This window comes from Toxotes jaculatrix, chromosome 6, assembly GCF_017976425.1.
Source record: "Toxotes jaculatrix isolate fToxJac2 chromosome 6, fToxJac2.pri, whole genome shotgun sequence".
NCBI lineage: Eukaryota > Metazoa > Chordata > Actinopteri > Toxotidae > Toxotes > Toxotes jaculatrix.
This window is the reverse complement of record NC_054399.1, coordinates 17,046,534-17,071,961: the sequence shown is the minus strand read 5'-3', so window position 1 is coordinate 17,071,961 and position 25,428 is coordinate 17,046,534. Positions and strand designations below refer to the sequence as shown.

The 25,428-nt window shown below is 39.4% G+C and overlaps 2 protein-coding genes across 3 annotated transcripts; both read left to right on the top strand.

Annotated features, from left to right (window-relative positions):
- Positions 1-416: 416 nt before the first annotated feature.
- On the top strand, positions 417-12,761 carry LOC121183087 (tyrosine-protein kinase ZAP-70). 2 transcript variants are annotated; one of them, XM_041039939.1, is made up of 13 exons: positions 417-498; positions 5,335-5,790; positions 7,556-7,716; positions 7,813-7,951; positions 8,045-8,126; positions 8,303-8,325; positions 8,409-8,448; positions 8,875-9,082; positions 9,567-9,773; positions 10,272-10,464; positions 11,460-11,600; positions 11,731-11,843; positions 12,248-12,761. In XM_041039939.1, exons 2-13 carry the CDS (start codon positions 5,386-5,388, stop codon positions 12,363-12,365), a joined length of 1,830 nt encoding a protein of 609 aa, XP_040895873.1. In that variant the 5' UTR covers positions 417-498; positions 5,335-5,385; the 3' UTR covers positions 12,366-12,761. The 2 variants fall into 2 exon arrangements, with proteins under 2 accessions (XP_040895873.1, XP_040895872.1); XM_041039938.1 differs by lacking the exon at positions 417-498 and adding an exon at positions 4,869-5,022.
- A 1,347-nt stretch (positions 12,762-14,108) lies between these two features.
- mob3a (MOB kinase activator 3A) lies at positions 14,109-18,683 on the top strand. Its single transcript, XM_041039940.1, has 4 exons — positions 14,109-14,330; positions 15,749-16,331; positions 17,636-17,838; positions 18,243-18,683. Exons 2-4 carry the CDS (start codon positions 15,914-15,916, stop codon positions 18,270-18,272), a joined length of 651 nt encoding a protein of 216 aa, XP_040895874.1. The 5' UTR covers positions 14,109-14,330; positions 15,749-15,913; the 3' UTR covers positions 18,273-18,683.
- Positions 18,684-25,428: the final 6,745 nt, after the last annotated feature.

Sequence of the window (25,428 nt, the reverse complement as noted above, 5' to 3'; positions counted from 1 at the left end):
AGGTGAAGTAAAATCTATTAAACATCACGTGTTAATTAGTGAACTTTAAAGGTGCTGGTAAGTGGATGTTGTTATGTTTGGACAGAGCCAGACAAAGTTCTTCCCCCTGTTTCCTGTCTTTGTGCTGAGCTAAGCTATAACGTCTCCTCCTCCTCCTCTTCATACTTAACATAACGGTATGAGATTGTTATCGATCTTCTCTACAACAAAGCGAATAAGAATATTTCCAAAAATGTTGAACTCTTCCTTTACTATTGAGTCAATCAGTGTATTCTACAATCAGGTTTTTAAAAAGCTCAAAAACAAGAACTTGATAGGTGAAAGTCAAGCTGGAGTCAGCTCTGGGTATGCATTTTCTTTTGTGTGTGTGTGTGTGTGTGTGTGTGGTTGTTACTAACCCCCCCACCCCCCCTGCTAACAGCACCTTACACTGCTGTCAGATCAACAGACACATCCTTGTCTTTGAAGCAACAGCATCGCTCTGTTTAGCAGTGAAAAGTAAGTAGATTCTCAAGTTGTGTCTGGTAAATGTGGTAGATTACACTCATTTCCAGTGTGAAAAACAAAAGAAATTGACAAAGTAAATGATAATGTAATCATTTTACAACCCATCCTGAGGAAAAAATGTATTGGTCTGCTTTTTTGAATTAAGTATTTTGCCACCACAGCTTTAAAATGATTCTTTTTAATCTAAACCGAGTCTTTAAATGTAATCCGATGTTTATTTATATTCTTAGTGATCTGTTAAATTTAAGCAATTGTTTGAAAAATCATATTCAATTAAATTGAATGGGTTTTTTTTTTTACTTCCACAGCTGTATCTGACCTGAAATAAAGACAGAAAGAAAGAAAGAAAGAAAGAAAAAGAATAAAAAAGTGTGTGTGTGCCATAGTCGGGCTGAGACATTGTTGCTCTGGCTTAGAAAAGTAGAGATTACATGTGCAAAATAAAAATAGCTGCTTTCATTGTGCCTTGGAATAGAAAACCAAAAATGGCTAGGTTTTAACACACCCAAGAGGTCAGGGTGTATGTGTCTTTTATCGCTTATAACTTTTCTCGAAATTACTGGATGTATTTTTGGTCTTGGACTGAGGTGTATTTGCAAAATGTTCAAGCCACGGTCGGGCAATATTGGTCTGGACAACAGACAGAGGATTTTTATGGACAAAATGTGCTTGTTAATTTTCAGTGAAATGTTCGGAGTGTCCACACACAGTTTGAACATTTAGTTTCAGATGAAGCCACAACTGACACACAAAGCTTTATTATAATTCAGTTTGACTGGCAGTTTGCTGCAAACGTTGTCAAAGCTTGTGTTATTTTCGCTCAGTCCTTTTAAATATTAATGAAAATGGCTTTTAACTTAATTTCTTGAGTCTATATTTAAACCCCAACAGGCTCATTTTAGTATGGAAAGGTACAACATGAATCATAACAGAGGAAAGCATACAAACTGATCATTTGAATATCAACTGTTTCCAGTGATGCAGGAAATTATGCTTCAGTTTGGGGCACTTAGGCCCCTGATCTGATATGCAGATCAGTCACTTATCCAAGGCCTCCTACACCTTCAGTTGTTTTTATAGACCAGTTTAGGGAAGAATCACTTCACGCATGAGGGTTAAAGGTCACATTATCTGTTGGTGGATGCCTACACAGACGCATGCATTGAGGAATGTTTTGACTAACAGGACGTCGAGTTCACTTCCTGATAGCACAACCAAAATTATCATGGCCTACATTAACTCTAAACAGCTAAATAGTTATTGCTGGAATGGTCTTGATTTCATGTTAATCACACAATCTACAGAAAACACAGCTTGTATTCGTCAGAGACCCAAATTAAATCACTGACCTCACTGTGGTGTTCACATGTATGATTCAGGAGAGTAAAAGGCCTCTGCGTGGATGAGGCACTGAGTCTGAACGACGTTGGTGTGACTTTTGCTCTTTGTGATTTTACTCTTTTCAAGCAGAAGTAGACCAGAGACTGTTTAAATGACCCCCTAAGTGATACTGTCTCATTTGGCAACAACTTTGATAAGTTACTAATTGTTTAAGCCATTTCTAAGCAAATAAGGCACAAATTCACAGATACAGCTTTAGCTTGTTTTCTACAACTTGTGTTTGGGTTTGTGACTGTTGGGGACACAAACAGAAACTGAATACGTTAACTTTGGCCTCAGTGAATAACGGTGGACATTTAAACGGACAATTTAAACCTCTTCAGACATGGCTAATTAGAAAACCCTCAGCATGAAAAAATATAATTTGAAAAGAGGTTTTAAATCATTTTTTCACATTTTAAACTTTGTGCCCAAGGAGACTCAGAGGATCAAAATCACAAACAATTCGCACTCTCTTCTCTGTGGAAAGAAAAAGATCTCAGGCCTGTAGATTTTGCCATGTGTCACTTACGTGCTCTTCTGCTCAGTGAAAGCAAAGTGACTCATAAGACTTTTTCCACCGGGTCACTGTCTGCTTACTCTACAACACCTCATCTCTTTTTATGCACATTACAAGGATTCATACAGTGTATTCAGCCAGTTTCTGTCTTTTAAAGTACCTTTTGATGAAAGCAGTCCCAGACTCAGTGTGTGAAAGGCACCACGCAGCACTGTGGGTGTAAAGCTGGCTCAGAAACTGTGTCATGTGTCCCCCTCATCTCTCTTCACTCAGTGCTTCTGTGGTTCATGATAAACAGTAAAGTAGAAAAGCCATAAAAATCATATTTTGAAAAGGACGTGAGCTGAGCCGAGACTTGGCTCCTGCCGTTGTTGGAAAACTGTCAATGTTTTGGTTCGTTCAGTCATGTTATAAATTACAGAAGCGTGGCTACAATTCTTGTCATAGCGCTTTAGGAGGTTTTGTTTGTAATTAAATTGACTTTCTCTTTCGATTTAAGCGATATCACAGACCTTGTTGATGAATTCAGAATTGATGGGAAAGTTTATCAACATGGAATCCACATTGCTCAGTTTTCACTGGGAATTTAAGATTTTAAAAAAATCTGAGTTAAAGAGTAGTTTACGTTTATTTATATGTTCTTAATTATTTAATAAATTATATTTTATTTTATTTTGATCTTAATAAAAGCTTCTTAATGTCTTAACATACAGGTAAGCATCAACAAGAACTTTTGTATTTTATTCATTGTGGACTTTTTCTTGTTTAATTGCTTAATTGTTTAGTCTATAAAATGTCATAGTATTTATAAAGGCCAATCACAATTTCCCAGAGCTGATGTCAGATGTCAAGCTGATGTCTTTAATCTAAATTAAATGTCCCACCAACAGTATAAAACTGAAAGTTTATTTTATTGTATTACAATAACTGATGCTTTCATGTGTAAGTAGTATTTTACTGTTAGAGCTGGTTATGGTGGAGTTAATTTTAAATACTGGCTTGTAGACTTTACAATGACATTAAATGCACTGTTGGGTAGTTGAATCTATACCAATGCATTATATTTTGTATATTTTATATCATGTGTTTTATACATAAAAGAATATAAAATTATATTGTAAAGTAGCATAAAATGGTCCGTCAAGTACTTACTCGTAGTACTTCAGTAAATGTCCTCATTTGCATTCCACCACTACAAACTACACAATTACTGTTATATATCATCATCACTAAAACCACTCTAATTCAAACATCCAAACACTGGATTATGAAGAGTTTCGTATAGATGTTAATGTTAATTTTAGTATGAGAATGGTGACCTCACACTTGCATGTTTGCCATGATTTAACTTTCAACACAACACACTGACAAGAAGCTAAGCAGAGTACATTTAGTTTCTGGATTTTAAAAAATCCTGAAGAAACACCACACAGTAGCAGTGATATTGTATCATAGCTTGTCTCTAGTTGTGTGGAGTATCTGTCTGTCCACAGTGTGGGGTCTGCAGGCCTTTGTTGTGGTGACAAGGGGGAGTCGAGCATCAGTGGAGTCTCATTTCTTGTGGCAACTACGTGCCTCTGCTCGGTTGTCCACTGTGGATGTGGGCAGCAGCGCAGATATGTAGCCAGGAAGCTGAGGTTTTCTCACTTTTTTCTGTAATTTTATACTGTGCTGGAAACAGAGGTGAGGATTTAAAAACTGTATACAACACTTCAGTAAGGATCTCCTTAATGTCAAAATGTGCAGGTTTTCATTGTACTCATCTAAGTGCATTTTCCAATCACACAGAGACCGGAAATTGATGGCGATTGTAAAATTTGACAGGAAGACTTAATCAAGATTGTCATAATTAACTGATAAGTTTCCAGCACACTGTGGTAGAAATGGGTTTGGCTTTCTTTCTTCTTTTTTTTTTTTAACAAAAAGAAACTTCTCTGACATTTTGTTCTTTCCTCTTTCTCGATTATTTGATGCTATAATTATTAAATCTCAATTCTTTTTACAAGTACGTCTGCATGTTCAGATTATCTCACGTCTGTGTGCTGTCAGCTGACAGGTACTGACGGTTTATTATCGCTGTTGTTTTCTTTTTTGAACTCCAACAGGCATTTTCCGCCTCCTATCACCTAATTGTTCCATGCTGCATTCAAAACCTTCTTGATTTTATCATCTTATCTTTACGTCTTCACTTGAGCTCAGACACCTCTACTAAAGTCAGATTCCAAACAGACACACCTCATTGTGTACACAGTTGTTGTTCTGACAACGCAGTGGAGCAAATTCTCCTCAAAAAAAGTTTTCATCCCATAAAAGGAAAACTTACAAACATGTTTCTAAAGCAGAAGGAATGATCTAGAACCAAAGCACCTGTTCAACGGAAGAGCGAGATGCTGGAGAAAGGAGGCTGTGAGGGCGGACTGCAACTTCCTGTTGTGGCTTTTGTCACCAGTTAATCTGCAAGCTTCGTGCAGTCTCAAGTGTGGGTGCTCGATGAATTTCTCATCCAGACATATGGGAACTCACAGCTTGTCTGTGTAGAGCTGGCAGCCCTGAAGAAAAACATTATCCTGTACATTGTATAGTTTGTCCCGGTTAAACATAGAAGAGAAAACGAGGTGAGGTTCTCAAGATGATGTTTATTTTTGTCGTCTGTTTTTTGGAAAGCTTTGTTGCATTAAATTTTGTGTTGTGTGTTTTCAAACGGTGTTTCCGCAACTGTTTTGTAATTTGGTAGATGAGAAATTAGGTTTGACTGAACAGACGGTGTAGAAGACGGCTACTAAACGTCTGAGAGGTCAGAGGTCATAGACTGGACTTAAATCTGTGTACTGGTCACACGATGCTCTACTGTATCAGCTCATTACAATCCGGTTGACACCGTGCCCGCATTCCTATAATTTTCCATCTCTCTCTTTCTGTTTCCCTAGTTTCTCTCCACATTCAGGACTCCAAGCCAAACTCAAGCTTGAGGTCTCACCATGTCCATCGACCCTGCAGCCGACCTGCCTTTCTTCTACGGCAGCATCAGTCGCGTCAAGGCTGAGGATTATCTGAAGCTGGGTGGGATGTCCGACGGCCTCTTCTTGCTGCGACAGTGTCTCCGCAGTCTGGGGGGCTACGTCCTCTCTATTGTGTGGAACCTGGAGTTTCACCATTACTCCATAGAGAAACAGCTTAACGGGACTTACTGCCTCATAGGAGGGAAGCCTCACTGTGGGCCTGCAGAGCTGTGTGAGTTTTACAGCAAGGACCGTGATGGGCTGGTGTGCCTCCTGAAGAAGCCCTGTCTGCGCCCCTCGGACACACAGATAGAGCTTGGCGTGTTCGACAGCCTGAAAGACAACATGCTCAGGGAGTACGTGAAGCAGACCTGGAACCTGGAGGTGAGGCTGTGCTGAGGGTCTATTGAACAGTTATTGTTCAGTTATGGTTTTATAGTGCGCAGCTTTTAAATGTCAGATAGTTCATGTTTTGCAACAGAGTAACTAAGCGCATTTACTCACTGTACTTTGGTTCAGTTTTGAGCTGCTTGAACTTGAGCTCTTCCAGTTTATGCTACTTTATTCTTTCATTTCACAACATTTCAGAGGGAAATACTGTCATTTTACTCCAGTACATTTATTTAACAACTCGTTACTTTTTTTTTAAAATTTAGATGTTAAATAAAAATAATCTGATCAGTTTATAAAACATGATGCAATATTGCAAATTGAACTACCCAACAGTAAATGAAGTACCACCTCAATCATCTACAACATTAAAGTACCGCTTAAAACGCAATATATCAATAATAATAATTATATAATATGATGTTGACAGGGCTACTTCTATTTGAGTATTTTTATAGTGTGGTGTTTCTACTTCTCTGTAAGTAAATTATTTCAATACTTCTCACCACTGCTCTTCAAGTAGCAGGGCATTTACAGTACGTTTTACTGCAATTAAATATGTAAAAGCACAAGATTCATTTACCAGATAAATGGTTGATTCACCCAAATTGCAGAAACTTATTTTCCTTATTACTTCTACGAGTTTATCTGTCCATGTTTTGACCTTTATCTCAGAGATTTCAGCCTCCAACCTGATACAATGTGGTGAAAATGTCATTTGAAAAATTCCTCAGGAACATCTCTTTCCAGAATCAACTGCTTTGTGTACTGAACACTTTTCACAGCAGGGTGAAAATACTGTATGTAATTGTAATTTGGGGAAACTTATCCTGAAACTAAATAGAATTTGACCAAAAAACAAAAAAGTGTTTACGTGATTGTATGACAGTGGCTGGAATATCAGTCTTACACATTTAAAGAGAGACAAACAAATTTTCTAATGATGAAATCTGACCATAACATGCCACCATCAAAAACCCTAACACAGGAAACTCAGTCTCACCTAAGGGCCTGTGAAATGTCCCAAAGACACACAGACACAGACACAGACACACACACACACACACACACACACGCACACACAGACACACACACACACTCAGAGGCCTTCTGCTGCAATCAGTCACATGCTGAGACCAGTAACCCTTTGTCACTTGTGGTCTTCAGTTAAACAGCCAAATGAGCATAAACACTTGTATGTGGACTATGTGGCCTGAAACTGTAATCGCACCTCTCAGCAGTGGGTGACTGAGAACATTTACTCAAGTATTGTACATAAGTGCAGTTTTGAGCTACTTCACTTGAGTCTTCCAATTCATGCTTTATACTTTTATTTCATTACATTTCAGGCGGTGATAGTTTGCTTTTTACTACAGTTATTTGATAGCTACAGTTACTAATTACTTTGCAAGTTCCCTCCTTCCATTAATCATCTCACTCTCTTAGGGCTGTGACTGGAAATCACTGGACTAAACTGTACATAGGGCAGCGCCACCTCAACCAGCGACAACAGTAAAATGCTGCATGAGTGAATCAGTATTATCTTATTACTCTTATTATCTTATCTTTTAGGTGGTTGTAATAGTGCTTTTACATAAGTAAACGATTTGTGTGCTTCTTCCACCACTGCCTCACAGCTCCAGTGCACTACATTTCACACCCAAAGTGGGTGAGAAACCTCTGAAAGATGAGCTATAGGTGCAACGTGTGATGTGCACCGCTTTAAGATGAATGTTTCTTTGTCTGTTTTTCTGTTCAGGGAGAAGCCATGGAGCAGGCCATCATCAGTCAAGCTCCTCAGCTCGAGAAGCTGATCGCCACCACGGCCCATGAGAAGTTGCCTTGGTATCACGGTAAAATCGCTCGCCATGAAAGCGAGAGGCGGCTTTACTGTGGAGCACAACCAGACGGCAAGTTTCTGTAAGTTGCTCAAGGTGATGTTGTCTCCACCTATTTTTGTGCCTTTTTGTCAAAGGTCTTGGTGCAGGTTTTAAACAAACTCTCTGTTTCTCTCAGAGTGAGAGACAGAGAAGAGTCGGGTACTTTTGCTCTCTCCATGTTGTACGGGAAAACAGTTTACCACTATCAGATTCTCCAGGACAAATCAGGGAAATACTTCATGCCAGAAGGAACAAAGTTTGACACAGTCTGGCAGGTACAAACTCCAAAATACTTTTCCTTTCCTATCTATTATTTCTTATCTGTTAACCTGACCTTTTTAAATGTGACTTTATCTCCATCTCACCAGCTGGTTGAGTACCTGAAGATGAAACCTGACGGCTTGATGACTATCCTCAGGGAGGCGTGCCTGAATGGAAAAGCTGTTGAAAGTACTGAACATCTCATGTTATTATTTCTTTTTTCCAGTTACATTATCATTCTGTCAAAAACCATTGAGTTTCCAGGTCATGTTTGTGGGTCATTTGTAACATTCAGCCATTTGAATCATTACATTTATGACTGACTTTGTTCATATATAACTCTGATTTCTCTTAAAACCTTGTAGAAACACCCAGTCTTCCTGCAACAGTGAGTATTGACAATATCCTGCGCATATGTAAGTCAGCAAATTTTTCCATTGTCTGAGATTCATTTTCCTGTCATGCTTTCAGAGGCGAGCAGGTGCAAATGGATACACACCGCCACCTCGAGGTCAGTCCCCCAAAGTACACCAGCTAAAAACACATTAAGTTGCAGCTGGTGGAGGTGAAGCTTAATTCGTAAAAATGCGTCCTATTTTACATACTGCTTATATATTTTCTGTTAAAATGTGTATATGTTATGCCTGAGCACAGTGCTTTAATATATGTATTTATCTGTATTCCACCACTGGATGCAGTTCCATAAATTTCAGTGAGAATCATTTGAGGATTTATGTCTACATGACTCATCCCTCACATTTTGAAAGAAGTGTTTCGAGGGCTCCTACTGTGAAAAAACAGAAAAACTCTAAGCTAAATCATCAAAAAACTCCCATTAATGAATGAAGGATTTTAAATGAGGCTTAAAAGATTATACTGAAAGACACCAGCTGTTTAACAGTATGCACCAGACCTTCACTGTACCTTCACTTTACAGCTGTTGCAGGGGCCTCCACTCCGGTTGACACTGTGCCCGCAGAGCGTGACATTCTGCCCATGGACTGCAGTGGGTTCAACCCGTACCATAACCCGAATGAAGTGAAGAAATTTAACATCCAGAGGTCTCAGCTGCTGATGGACGAGGTGGAGCTCGGTTCTGGGAACTTTGGCTGTGTCAAGAAGGGAGTCCTCAAGACTCAAGATTCGTAAGGGCTGAAACATTATAAAAGTATTAACATGAATTAAAAAGACAGAACCTGTAACATAAACAATAGCTCCCTTGAACAGACAAAACAGAGGCTTGTGTTTGTTGAATGTACATTATATTATGTCTTTACTCAATGTTATGGTGGAAGCAGGGAACACAGGGGGAGAGGACCCAAATGCAGACACACTTGAAGGCAGGTAGATGCAGTGAAGATACTTAAATAGATGAATCAAAGATGTCAGACAGGAAGGGAACACAGACATAGAATTGGGAACAGGTGAAACACATCAGGGCAAGGTAGACAATCACAAAGGCAGGAAAACACAAAGACAGGAAGTAAAAACAACAACAGACACACAAGATAATTAATTTCAAAGTAAATCAGGAAATAAAGAGTCCAAAGAGTCACTCGGAGGGGTAGACATGACACTGAACCCAAGACTTATGTTCATCCAAACTTGTACATGTTTGTTTTCTTTCAGGGGTCAGATAGACGTGGCCATCAAAGTACTGAAGAGTGAAAATGAGAAGCTGGTGAAGGAGGAGATGATGAGGGAGGCAGAGATAATGTACCAGCTTGACAATCCCTTCATCGTCCGAATACTCGGCCTCTGCAACGCTGAGAATCTGATGCTGGTCATGGAGATGGCTTCTGCTGGGCCTCTCAACAAATTCCTCTCCGCCAATAAGTGAGTTCAGGTTGATTGTAAATCAAACACAATTTTTGGCAATCCAACCTGAGAAAGCAAACATGATAAGCACACAGTATAATTAGATGCATTTGAACTTCATTTCAGGTTAATGAAGTTTAAGGATCAGGCAAACAGAGGCCAAGAGGTCAGGGAGCCGCTGGGGCACACTGCTAACATTTCTCGTTTGAAAGTCACAGACCTCAGTTGAAAGTTAATCATGTGAATGTCATGATGTGAAAAATGACTATAAAGATACAAAAAGTTATTGCAAAGAGGCACAAAATGACCAGAACAATAATTCCTAAGTTCCTTTGCATTTATGTTGCCCAAAATAACAACTTTGGATCGCCTTTATAATCCTTTGCCATGGCTTTAGTAGTTTTAATGAGAACATTATGTTGTGAGCATTTCACCTTAAGAATGATGATGAGGAAACATTACATTTGTACAATGAAAATAAAACCTAGAATTTTCATCTTATTTTTGTCCCCATAGGGATACTGTATCTGTGGAGAACATTGTCAACATGATGCACCAGGTGTCGATGGGGATGAAGTATCTGGAGGGGAAGAACTTTGTGCACAGAGATTTAGCAGCTCGGAACGTCCTGCTGGTCAACCTACAGTTCGCCAAAATCAGTGATTTTGGGCTCTCTAAGGCTTTGGGAGCTGATAACAATTACTACAAGGTACTGTTCTTGTGATGTAGCCAAATCTTCTTTAAGCAAGACAATGTGACACAAATGTAGAATAAGTTAAAGGGTGGGGGAGTAGAGCTTATCAGTGTTGCAGCTAACAGAAATAGAGTATCTTAAATTGATTGCTTTTCTGGGAATTACTGACCTCACGCTGCACAAATACTAACTCAGCATTGTCATGCAAAAGCTGTTATATGCTCTGAGCAAACTAAAGTAAACACTTAATCCATTTTCTTTTTACTGGTTTACTGACCCACATCTGGAGGGAATGTAGTTACCAGAAAGTCCCCATGACTCCCTAACTCCAAGGAAATAATTCAAGACACTTAAAACTGGAACATACAGTGTGTTTGAGAAATATCTGCCCAACACAACGCACTTTAAACCAGTAACTCCAAAACTTTTCTAAATCACAGCAAACTTTATAACTGCTAGTGTCCACCTCCTTCAGTCATACACTTGCACGTAACACACACAACTAACATTAATATGAAGTGAAATAATATAGGCCTATTCTCAGTCATAAAAAGAATGAGCAGATTTAGGTTCTGTGACTGTGCAGATAAATATTGGACATTTGCATATAAACAGTTAATAAAATTAGGTTAGACTAATTACCTAATGTTTTCCAAAAGTAAGATAAGTTTATGTAGCTTAGCTGATTCTAACATTTATTTATTTATTTTTTTTTCTGTTTTGATAGGTTTGAAATTTTAATATGAAAATTTAGCAAAACTGTCACCTCATTTGTTTTAGTGTGATGAAAAGGCATTAAAATGGGCATTAAAAAAAGAGAATTGATCGAATCTTGATGCACCCTTAGCCAGTCCTTAAAGCACCTCACACTTTGGGAACTATTGCTCCAAATCATCCCCTTTAACCTTTAAATTCAGTATGTTCTCTCTAATTGTGAATGCTGATGTTGGCTGCCGTTGGAGACGCACTGACAAGCGGATTATCGTCATACTGTGTTCTGTGTTATACAGGCTCGTACTGCAGGTAAATGGCCACTGAAGTGGTACGCTCCAGAATGTATAAACTTCCACAAATTCTCCAGTAAAAGTGATGTGTGGAGTTTTGGTGTCACCATGTGGGAGGCCTTTTCCTACGGAGGGAAACCTTACAAGGTACAGTGCCATGTCTTACTGCAGAACACAAATCAAAGTCATTTATACATTAAACCGACTGCACTACTGTAAGAACAGGATTGATCTTGAACATCGTTTTATGGCTCTTGTCTTTTTCAACTTTGTCCAGAAAATGAAAGGACCAGAGGTGATCCGCTTCATTGATGCTGGGAACCGCATGGATTGTCCAGCAGCATGTCCAGAGCGAATGTATGATTTGATGAAAGAGTGCTGGACATACAAGTAAGAAACTGACTGTCTGAATCTTGTGCATGTGTTAGTTAGTTAAACCATATTTAATCAGTGGGTCTCATTGAAATCAAAATCCCTTTTGCAAGAGAGAACTGAGGACAAATTACATGCTTACATAACATAAGGACTTTAAGGTCCCCCAGAGCAATGAATATTTCTGTTTTCTGTTTGTTCTGCAGTTCATTCTAGTAGCTAGCTTGCTAGTAACTAGCAAATAGCAGGGGGGCTAAAACTTTGTATGTGCCCCTCATTTTTCAAAATCGTATTTTTGGCCTGACGATGCTATTTCCCACAACATGATGGTTTTTAACTCTTCAGATCTTGTGACATTGCCTACCATTAATCACAGCCATTCAAACAGTTGTTCTGGATTCTCCTCTCTCCTCTCTCTCCAGGCATGAGGAGCGTCCAGACTTCAACAAGGTTGAGGAGTCCATGAGATTGTACCATTACTCCGTATCGGGCAAGGCCAAGCCTGAGGGAGCTGCAGCCGCTGCTGAGCCTGTCAAGTAGACAGAAACAAGGCACATTCTGTCCCAGTGCTGCACAAAGCATCCTTTCAACTAGCCATTAAACAACCAAAACAAAGAGCTTCTTATGAACAGTGCACACTGACCAGCTTTAACTACGGTTCTGATACAGCTATACGGGCCTCAGTGACAATAAATGTGCATTTGTAAATTGAACATCAGTGTGTCAGCCATGTAAGGAAGATCTGTGTCTGTTTGTTGTTGTTTGAATGTTGTCATCGTCTTCACATAATGAACTAATTTTATTTTCAGGTATTTTGGAGTATAATGGTACATGTACAAGTTTGGGTGTTTTTTTCATTGTGATCTGCCACCATCTAAGAGCAGTTTTATTGTTTTATTATAACAAATAAAGAAGAAAGAAACTTATAGAACAATACACTTAAGTGCTGCTGTTTCAACACTTCGGTAAGGAAAATTCGGCCTAATATTTGGGATGTTTGTTTTGAGTTTCTACCTAGTAAAAATGATAGACTGTATGTAACAATCCAATGATATAATCATCAATTACTCGTATGGCTTACCCAGTCATGCTGATTTACAGAAGGATGTTTCAAAAGGCCCAGGGGCCAATGGGGCCTATGGGGTTAGGGGGTCCCTGGACCAAAGACATCTGTATAAGGCGTCTGTAAACATTTCTTATGGGAAAGTCAATCAAACGATTACAAAGAGGTGCATGATGACAAAGAACGGCTAAAAAACAGTGCAATGACTGCAAACATGCATGAAGTGACCACAAAGAAATAAAACAACTACACAGACAACCACAAAGAGACACAAAATGACCACACAGACAACTACAGAGAGATGCAAAATGAATACATCACACAGAATGAACCAACTACAAACAACATTTTGTTTTTCTTTCAGTCTGCTTCTCTTGCTGCTACATGTGGTTGGGGGCTTCTTACATGTCCGTGCCCAGGGGCCTGTTGTCTAGAAACATGCAATGTATATATGTGCCCAGGGGCCTGTTGTCTAGAAACATGCAATGTATATATGTGCAGACTGAACCATGTGGCTAATCTGACATGAAATAGCTTGTGCATCACGGAGAGAGGGAGGTCATGAAAAAGGAAGGCCAGAACTTCACGTTGAGGCCTTACCTAAACTATTCTTTCAAAATAAAAGACTTAGGTGGACAAATTAGCAGAGTTCTCACAGTTTTTGTATAGCACCATGTAAACAAATCACTATAAATAACCAGCAATATAAAGGAGTATTTTGTGTTGAAATATATATCATGTGAAAAGGCTGTCAACAGATTTATGGGCAAAAACTCGAATCATTTAGAAGACTTAAAGCCAGATGTCGCCTTTGGTTTTCCTATCAGTAATTCAAACATGATGTATTGTGGTTTATAATGACTGCGTTATAAAATAAATGGGATTAGTCAGGCTGCCCCCTGCCAAAGGAACTACGTCTGAGCTACCAGGCGACACTGAAGGCCACATAACACCGGAAGTTGATGAATTGGTCTTCAAAATAAAGGCATGCTGTTTTCACATGATGGACTCTTTGACCCATTTGTGTTGTCCTGTGTTAAATGTTGGATTTATGGCAGTGTTGAAATGTGATTACAAACTGTTGTGTTGTACAGTGTACATTATCTCCCCCCTGAAATGAAGAGGAGGAAACATAGACAGTATGATAAATTGGAAATGCCTAAGTATCAATACCTCATTATTTTGAAGGTTCTCATCGGAAGTCCTCCGTAGTGCGTCTAACTTGATTGTGGTATACTTTTCGTTTCGTAGGGAGGAGTCAGGCTTTAGTTTCTTTATTAAAGTGGCACGTTTATTGATTTTTCAGTAATTCTACAACATGTTTCGCACCATGTATCCATAATGTAGTCTGTGCGTGCTGTTGACGAAAAGCTATCGATCAGTAACCAGATAATTGTCGGTAAAACATCGAAGGAAACTGGCGGAACAGGAAGGCGGAACAAGTAAGTTCGGGAAAGTGGCTTGCAACTGTGCGATTTCATCACCGTTTGATCACCCGTCTGCAATAATGACCGATTTTAGACTGTTTTTTTATGTTGGATGCGGTGTGATTTAGATGGATTTGTCTTGTCTTGTTTGGGTTTTTTTTTTAAATAGCTGTTTTAGGAAGCAACAAGTCCGACCGAGTTAGCTTGTCACGTCACGAATAAACTTCGTACAGTCGTCATGTGCCCTGCTGTTTAATCTCTGGCTTTAATCTCGAAAAACGTGACAAAAACGCCAAAAAACCCCAAATCTCTGCATTATTATAAAGATGAGGCCGCAGATATTTAGATGGAGGTCTCCATGAACCCAGCGGGGTCCTGCTATACGAGCAACAGACGGTCAGACTTCGTTTTATTGTCATTCCGCGGATTCTTGGCTTCACGGCGGAATTAGTGTCTGAAATAGGAAATGACTCATGGTGACTGAGAGGCGATGTTTCATCTTTAATGCAGCCTCTTTCTGTTGTCGCTGTTGAGACTTGCGGTGTACCTGAGGTGATGAGGCGAAAGGTGACTCCTGTCCTGCATCAGTAGGCGCACAGCTCTTCACTGACACATATCTTCACTCTCTTGTACCTGAAATTTATGCTTTCATCCTCCCATGACCGCAGTGTTTTAGGCCAGATCTCAACACGAAAACCATCAGTTTGAGATGTATATCAGCTTAAGAAAGAGGATAAGGGGTTTAAACTTTACTTCATCCGGACATGCACGTTTAGACCCAAGATGATACAAAAACTGAGAAAAATAGGCTGTCGTTGCTGCAACTAATGAATAGTTTCATTGTCAGGTAATCTGCCCGCGATTTTCATGATTAATCGATTAGTTGTTTAGTTTATCAAATTTTATCAAAGTTTTTGGACACCAAGGTGAAGTCCTCAGATGTCTTGTTCCTGTCTGAGCAACTGTCCAAAACCACAAAATAAACTGATTGATTACTTAACTAATCGTTTCAGCTTCATGTAATTTGATGTCTGATGTCTAAATAAGATGGAGATATTCTAGTCTTTGAGCTTAAATCTGAAACATTACCCTGTTTCAGCTTTTTAATTGTGAGAATTTGCAGCTTTTGTCTTTTTTGATAATAAAGTGAATCTGTTTGGGTTCTGGACTCTGAGAAGTTGTGGTGGGCATTTGTTGCGATTTTAAAAAATATTTTAAAGACCATATAATGAATTGATTAATCAACAAAATGATCAGAAGATCAGTTTATATTGAAAAATATAATTAGTTACAGCTGTAGTTTGTAATAATTTGTAAGAAAAAAAGGGGTACCTCAAAATTTGGTTGAACAGAAACTATGAATTTCGTTGTAACGGTGCATTCATTAACCAGACTGTCCCTTTCTTTCTCTCCTCTCCTTTTATGATACGCAGGATCACAGAATCACACTCTCAGTTGAAACGAACACCAAAACACAGTCCATAACAAAAACTCTGCGCCAGTTGTTGACACAACCTTTTGACTGCTTCCATTTCAACAGTAAATAATTCACCAGAAGTGTTTAAACAAATCACCAGCCGCCGCCATCACATGCAACCATGTCCATGGCCCTGAAACAAGTCTTCAACAAAGACAGGACATTCCGGCCCAAGCGCAAGTTTGAGCCCGGGACACAGCGCTTCGAGCTGCACAAGAAGGCCCAGGCGTCTCTGAACGCTGGGCTGGACCTGAAGCAGGCCGTGCAGCTGCCCCATGGCGAGGACCTCAACGACTGGGTGGCCGTCCACGTGGTCGACTTCTTCAACCGCATCAACCTCATCTACGGCACCATCAGCGACTCCTGCACCGATCAGACCTGCCCCGTCATGTCTGGTGGGCCCAAGTACGAATACCGCTGGCAGGACGAACACAAGTACAAGAGGCCGACCGCGCTGTCGGCCCCCAAATACATGAGCCTGCTCATGGATTGGATTGAGGTACAGATCAACAATGAGAACATCTTCCCTACCAACGTCGGTAAGTGTTGAGTTTAGCCGCAGATGGTGTGTGATGACTTGGGTTCTTTAAAGATTCAGAATTAGGTCACAAACATTTTAGTTTTGAGTGCTTCTTAGCTTGACAAAATCAAAAAAATCTTGCTGTAAAAGACCCAAGCCTTTAAAATGGGTCAGGTGGTGAACTCCACTTGCCATTTCAGTTCATTATCTGGCCCATGAAACATCACAGAATAACAGTCAGTCAGCAGTAACCATTAAAACTCCTGGTGTTCAATGAATAATGGTGGGAAGCAGAGAGAATCAGCAGATTTTCTCAGCTGAGATGTTGTAAGTCAGCGGTTCACAGTGTAGGTGTCAGGATACTCTCAATGGGTCACAAGATTCTGAACAGCAGACGAAAGCAGATAAAAGCATATTTATGATCTACAGAGTAAAGCTTATTTCTTTAGACTTCTCTCTAATATCGCAGCAGAAGACAAAGGGTTGCAGAGACAATTTATTTTTTTTAGGGGGTCACCAGCTCCAAAAGTTGGGAACTACTGCGGCAGATACTTGGTATTTTTCCTTAATGAATAACTAAAATGAGTAATCTTTCTGTCCATTCAGCATGAGTCACACGGCAGTCCCCAAAAAAGCCACTTAAATGATTAACATGCAATGTGAACAAAGAAAAGTTAAAATGAGATGAAGATAAAACGCTGCAGAGTGAAGGCATCTAATATCTGAAGCCTCTGTTTTTCACATAATGGATAACAAAATGATGTTTTTAACTCTGCAAGGCCACATTTTTTAGATTACCTTCAGTGTTGCATGTTGTCAACATTGTCAGTTTATCTTCTGCTGCTGTGGCATTCTCAGTTTTCTGTTATCTCAGTCGTTGTGCATGCGCGGGACTGTATGCCATGTGCTGTGGCTCGGCATCTGACTAACAACAGAGACATCCAAGCAATGGATTTAAAAATGGGTCACACAATCTACATCAGGCTATAAATAGAAACAACCTCTGACATTCCTGTCCTCTGGAACAGATTCCTGAAATATTATTAAATTAGTCAAAGCAAAACAACGTACTAAATTAATGACTTGGTTGGAGCTGAGGCTTATGCCCCTCAGACCAAGTCGTGTTGGTTTTCCATTCACATATAAAGTGATACTGGCTGCTGTCCAGCCTGCGGGGCTCCAGAGCACAAGAAAGGTAAAGAAACATAGAGAAAAGAATAAAAGAATAAAACTCTAGCATTTCAAATGTGTTTCTTTCTGCAGTACAGATAGTAAAAGGTCATCATGGATTGACTGCAGTGTCTCCATCTGTTTGACTCTCAGGTACTCCCTTCCCTAAGACCTTCATGCAGGTGGCTAAGAAGATTTTGTCTCGTCTGTTCCGGGTGTTTGTCCACGTCTACATCCACCACTTCGACCGTGTGAGCCAGATGGGGGCCGAGGCTCATGTCAATACCTGCTACAAGCATTTCTATTACTTTGTCACTGAGTTCAACCTGACGGACCACAAAGAGCTGGAGCCTCTGGTGAGTCAAGGAGAGGATAGGATGTCATATGGAGCGAGGTCCCCTTCTAATGACAGACGGCAAACAAACCTATTGAATCACTGCACAGCCCAGACTAATAGTAACACTGTTATTGATTGTGTGTTGATTAACTGATTGTTCATCAGGCCCTCAGGCAGCTTTGGAAATTTCTGCACAGTCCCAACAACAGTAGATATTACTATATTTCCTATATCTTACTATATGTTTCAGGTAGATGTTTCTGTTGCTGTTTTCCAATATTATCTTTTCCTTGTGAGCTTAAAAAATATATTCATAGTGTACCTATTGCTTCCTTAACTGTGGTAACATTTTGACGAGTACAAATATTTCCTTCATCGCTGTAACTCACTGTACTGTGTGCATGTGGCTTGTGTCTGCTACAGAAAGAGATGACCTCTCGGATGTGCCACTGAGGGAGCACAGCAGACCTGTGGACACACGCTGGACAAACACATCCGTCCATCTAGACGACTGCGGCAGAGAACTAAAAGAACAAACAAATTCAGAAGAGTCTATTTTTATATTTAAGTACTGTAATCTATTTTAGCCACATACTGTAGGTTTTAACCAAGAACCTTGTCGTGTGAGGCGTTCTGTTCTTTTTAAAAAGTTTGCATACATTTTATCAGAGCACAGTATTAAGAGGTGTATGTTTATGTTGATGTTTTCTTTTCTATTTTATTTGAATCTCAATCATTCCAGGATGCTTCTGTCTTTCTTTCTGTTAAAATGATCTAAAATTAGTACGATTTCTTTCTGTACTCGCAATCTAAAATCGCAATGTTGTTACATTAAAATGATCCTCCACTCTGTTATAATTTGAATTTAGCAATCACTATTTATTAATCACTATTTACTTTGCTTTTATTACGTTAAGCTGATGGTACTGGGCAACGGATTAATGTAATCTATAGATATTTATTTCCTGGGTAGGAAGGAAATAAAGTTTTACCACTCAAACTTAAGCAATCAAAGCAGTAATGTACAAATAGTCCCATAATGTTAAACCACAGTGAGAAAAATGCAATTTTCTTTCTATTTCTGAGAGTGTTTAACGTATTGAATACGATATCAGGCATTTATATACATTTGAGGTTTGGTTGCATTCATTCAAAAGTTATATATATTCATACATACATATGTCTATGTGTGTGTATGTGGAAATGAACTAAATCCAGTCATGGCCTGCAGGTGACTCAGACATTATCAAGTCTGTGTTATTGTACACTTTGGGCCTTGGGCCACCAGGCAGGTTCTCAGATGTCAAACCTGCAGGTGTTTGTTGCAGATACTCTTGGCAGCTGAAGGTCACACGAGACTCGAACCTCACATGACAGAACTCTGGTGGCAGCACATGTGCGAAAGAGCATGTTTAAAACTGTCCACTGGGTGGCGTGAGACACCAAAACCAGTCCGTGTTGAGGAAATACTAATCCTACAGTTAATGTTGTAGCCCAGATGAAATCTGCCCATGTGTCCCAGTTACAGTCATGAAGTAGGGACCCGATTCGGGTTAATGATTCGACTAAGCTGGTTATGTAAGAAACAGGCCAGACTGTACTGCGATGAATACAGAGAGTTTTTGTTTTGAATGAGTCCGGCTTTGCACGATTGGGTCAACAACAGTCACAAATAGGCTTGTTAGTTTTAGAGGCAGTTATCAGTCGTAATGGTTTGGATTATGTAATTAATGAGCAGTAATCTTCCACAGGAAACACACCTAGGTAAACACAAGTACAAGATAACTTGTAAAAGCCTACAACTTGTGACAATGGTTAAACTTGAATAGTACATTAGTTACTCATGCTGTTCTACATGACTGCATTACATTGAGAGAGGTTTCTAAAATTCCACCTCTTGTGTTTGCGAATAGGAAGGACAAAAATGTAAAAACGCCTCTCAATATAATGAAGTTCAGCACAACACCACCTTCGACTGTGACAGTAATAAACATACAGTATTATTAAATTTACACATGCCTGACAATGTCAACAAAAACTAACTGTGAACTTTGTTAAGACAGATGTTATGGCAGGGCTGTGGTGTTGGACTGCATTAGATTATACTGTTATACTGAACAAATTGGCCACTGAGTGTCGATATACCAGCAACTTTCAGTGAAATTGCATCATGAGAATACAAACCTATTTTATCGTCTCTGAGCTGAGTTAATGATTCTGAGCAAATTTCAGTTTTGAGCTACCAAGATTAGATATGAAATTTTGGATTTGCGTGTGTGTAAAGTTTAGTTTGATCGAAAGAATAACAATGGACACAACAGTAAAACCAGGGGCTGGGCCCCACTAAAGAGACAAGATACAGTATATCTGATGTGTTGTGAGATGATTAATGGGAGCGGAAAAAAGGAAGATGTTTTGTTTTTTTCTTTTTTGTGAAATTTGGGATTTTTTACATTTTGGGGGTTCAAAAAGTTATTTACATTAAATCTATAATACACGCTCATTTCATGTCAAACCAAGAAGTGTTTTGTAAGTGTGTGTGTTTAAACTTCATCTTAAAAGTAACTAGTAACTAAAGTCAAATAAATGGAGTAAAAAGTCAAATATTTACCTCTGAAATGTAGTGGAGAAGCAGGAATAAGCAGCATGAATGTTAAGTACCTCAAAGTTATACTTATGTACGGTACTTACTGGGTAAGTGTACTTAGTTACTTTTCACCACTGAACGGCTGGGGATTGTGTTCTGTCATAGCCTGTCAGTCATCTCAACTGGATGCTTATGTATCAAATTGGATGTTTATCCCTATATTTACATCCACAACATATTGTTTCCAGTTCTCCGCATTCATTCAGCCCGTGAAAACATTTTTTCATGTTAATATCAATTTTAATGAACCAACATGATGTAACCATCTGCCCCAATAACATCAACCACTGAAATGACCTCATTGCCTACTGAAACCTGATCCTCTTACAGGATTGTCCCTCCTCTCTCGGTGGAGTCACTTCCTCTTAACAGTACTCTGGCAGCGAGCATTATGGCTGTTACGTGTGAGATGAGCAGTGCCCGCCTTATGCTCTTCCCTCTCTCTGCTGTGTTTTTCTCTTCTGGAATGTACCAGACTGCCCCAGCGGGCTGTGCAGTTGCAAGACATGAGGGGAAGTACTGGAAAGAGGCCAAGAACAAGGGGAAGAGCCTGCAGCCAATCAGACTGAAGCTTGTCCAACTCCGTCAGGGTTTACGCAGCAGTGTCTGCCTCTTGTTTTGATGGTACAGTGCGATTATTTACACGTAGAGAAAGCTTTTGGGAGATAATGTGACTCAGCAGATGTTGGAATGAGCACACACCCTTAACGGCTTTGTGGTTTGCAAGTGAGTTGCCTCATGCAGTGCTGTAGCCAGTGGGGATGAAAAGTAATCATGATTTTCAGGGCCCGACAGCTGAAGTGGACCCACAAACGTACCAGGAAGATGATGAATTATTAAAAAAGGGGTCTAGAGAAAAGTTATTTCAGTTGGTCCAACCAGCCTACAGCCTCTCCACTCCTTGTCCTTCATGATAATAAACTGACAGTCTGTGGGTTATGGACTGGTCACTGGATAAAACAAAGTTTGAAGATGGCACCTTTGGATCTCAGAAATTGGGATGGACCTTTTCATATTTTTTTAGGTTTAATACACCAAGGAATTAATCAGTTAGCGATTTCATTTAGAAAACAATCTAAAGATGAATTCAAAGTTAAAATAATCATCTGTTTCATTAATGTCACAAAGGTCTGCTACACAAAGCTTAACAATGTACTCTGTCTTTTTTTTTAAAGAGGCTTTTACATTGGCTGCTGTGAAATCTACATTAAAAATCTGGAGTCTGAAAACTCCATGGAAATAACATTTCTGCTGCGTGTTAACTGGTAATTGCAATTGCAATCTGAAAGGAGATTCTAAGAATTTAAAAACATGATTAATTTCAAAATGCTTTGTTATACGCGGTTATGTAACAGGAGCAAAGTGCAGAAGAAGAATACAAGGTTTTCCAGAGCACAACTGGAACAAAGTTGGAACAAAACAAAGTCTGTTGCAAAATCCTTGGAAACTCTTTCTGTGTTAAAGGAATTTTGCTGGATGTTGGATGAATTCCAGCAGTCCTTTAGGCTGCCCGTGTCCTGTAGCACTTCAAGCACATACATTTTTACCAGTCATTACTTTTGAGTTTTTCCCGACTGGATGCAACTCTCTTCTAAGAAGTTTGCTCTGGGAAGGTTTCTTAGAAAAACTCCAATCAGCGCCCTGGAGCACTGTGACCTTCCTACTTGAGAAATGTATGCAGCGTATTGTAACAGTATATGACTTCTGGCTGCTTCTCACACACTTATCATCTTTTGCCTTTGACAGTTTTATTTGGACTTGCCAGACGTGCATTTTATGAATACATTTTCAGGTATATCCATTCTTGTCCACATGCACAGATGAATCTGTACTGTACTGTTTACACTAGATAGAACAGGAATGTATTAGCGACAAATCCTGCTGGTTCACATATACTGTACATTAGCTTTCTGTAACTTTCAACACATCAATCAAAATGACTTGTTCTTGCCTTTCTTATTGTGTTATGGTTGCACAGTCAGAGGCTTTGACTATTTCTACAGGATAGCAGCGTTTAAAAGGGGCTACGTAATAACTGTAAACATAACGTTGTCCCCTTAAGTAGCTTTAGGCTTTGGAAAAGTCATTGTATATGATTTATGACTATCACATACACAATAAGTTTTTTATTTGCTTGTTGCAGCTCAATTAAAGTTATACAATGTTTACACTGAGTGAAATATTCAAACCCAAGGCTATTATATACTGTTCCTTTTTTAAGGCTACTTAAACATACTTAAACAATGAACTAATTTCCCCGCAATTCAGCCTGACATATGTAGTGTCTTAGGAAAATCTTGACCTCCTCAAGACTACAAAGTTAAATAAATTTGAACTATTTTTGACTGCTTAGAATGCGTTTGTGCTGACTGGCCTGCCTTTGGGTCAGTGAGGTTTAAATAAAGTGCTGAGGCCAGTAATAATGCATGTTGAAACATGTGTGAGGCAATTTTAAAAAAAAAAATTTTTCAGTGCCACTTACTGTGTTGCACTGTTGAGGAGAAATGTGTTATCTATCAGCTAGAAAGGTAATGGTGAAGTTGAAAGAACACAACACAATACTGTGGCTGAGCTACATCTACAGCTGCATTTCCATACAACATCAGGCTATTGTAGAAGACGAGAATCTGAACTGCAGTTCACACAACAGTAACATATTTCAGACTGAAATAACCTCAACCTGAAGAGAACCCCCTCCTGAGTATCTCCTGATTGAATGCCTTTCGCATCAGAAATGGGGCTGTTGCCACCTGAAGTTATTTATGATGGCCTATCTTCCTTTTGACCTGTAGTGACACAGACCCACCCCCTGCACGTCAACGTGTGATCTTGTTTTCGTACTAAAACCTTCTACTACACCATGTGCTCCTGGTTGGGGATAGTCTGCCAGCAGCTTGCGTAATGTTTGCTACCACTGGGCTTAAGTTTGACGGGCAGAAGGTGAAAGGAGGAGGAGAGGCAAAAAGCCTCCGGTCACAAGACCATCGACTCCTGAAAACAAACCTTACATGGTTTTAACTAAGACACCCTTGATAAATAATACATTAATGCTATAGTTAGCAGATCTATGGGCTAGGGATTGTATACAGTGATGAATAACATTTAACAGAACAAATCATAGAGGACATGCAATTTGACAGCAAGGCACATGAAAGAAAGCATGTTTGCTTTGCATTCAATGTATGAATATATTCTATAATTCATATCTGGACTTAATTAAGGGGATGCATGTAGAGTAACAATATTAATATGAGAAACAAAGGGATCTAACACCCCTCTACTGTACCTCTGTCAAAAATACCTTTGCCTTTAATCTCGGAAAATACTGTACGAACATGTCATGTCTGTGGCATCTCACAATTAGCAGATGGGTTAAGAGAGCACACATTTCTACATCATCAGAGTTCTTGGATTTCTTTCATTATCACAAACATGAGACAGTGTCTCCACCCTTGTCTAAACAGCCTCCTCATCAGGCTCCAAAACGTGCCTGTGTCTGCCTTGTTATATGTCACAAAGTGTGGGGGCTGCAGCTGGCCATTGCACACACCTTCCCTGTTAATTAAGATACCTCATGTCCAAATAACTACTGTGCATTGTATGAATAATTTTGGCTGATTTGAGTACATTTTGCATTTGAGTACATTTTGCATCCATGCAATTTATGTCCAGAAACATATTGTAGTTCTCTTAAAAATTAATGTAAAAAAGAACTTATATTTACTTATATGAACTTATATTCTATCAAATCAAATAAACGTTAAATCTATCAAAGTTAGCCTGATAAAAATACAATTACTGGAGAATATTTTCATCCAGTGGTGGAAAGGAAATTTACTCAAATACTATACTTAAATACGGTTTTGATGTAGTTCTGTTTTACTTGTGTATTTTTATTATTTCCATTTCAATTCCACTACATTTCAATATTGTATGTTTTACTCCACTACATTTATCTGACAGCAGTATCTCTCTGCAGTATCTGTCTTTATCTCTCTAGTTACTGATTACTAAGGAGACCATAGTTTTCTATATGAAACTGTAAAGTAGAAAAATTTTGTATACACAGTAATGAATTGGCAATGGAAATCCAGCAACATAACACTGACAGGAATGAGTCTGCCTGCATGCAAAAGTACTTTTATTTTTGATGCTGCAAGTAAATTTTGATGCTCAGAGTTCTTTCAATTTAAGTAATTTTTTGAGTTCTGGATTTTTCCTGGAGATGTTGCTACTTTTACTTGAGTAAAGCATCTACATACTTTTTCCCCCACTGGTTTTTATCTCTGCATTACATTGCATGACAGAATATGCATATGTGTGTGTTTGTGTATGTGATACTGAAATGCCACAGCAGCTGAAGTCATGTCACTGCCCCAATGTGTGAGAAGCTGCGTGCAGTGACTCAGTTGGGGATTTCTTTGAACACCCATCTGGCCACGGCCATTCATCACTGGGTGTGAGAGTAAAGTTTAGGGCATTGTAAATGCAGTTTTTTTTCCATTTCTGAGACACACAAAGAGGGAGAGGGGTGGTGTATATCTGCTTACACTCATTGGTTATGCAGCGTAAACCTGACTAATTGTTCTTTTGTGTATTCCTCTTATGTATAATGTGGCACTGACGTGTGCTGGCAGCAGCAGAAGCAGTTAGTATGATTTCACCGCAGTCGCACTGTAAACTGGTGGATCTGGTCTGTCTACATGTTGCGCTTATCCTTTAAGTCACCATCTCCACTAAACTCCTCACATCTCTTTCATCAGAGTAGCCATAGGGGCTGGGCTGACTGTGCCGATGCGCACGTACACGCCATTTCGCCACTCCATACATCCCGTAGCAGGGCCTCTGAAACAAAACAGAGCTCAGTGGCCGCGTACCATTTTGTGCTCACCGATTTTGTTACGCGGAGCTGCTCCTGAAATGAGTTCAGAATTTCGCCTGAGACAATATTAAGGTGAACCC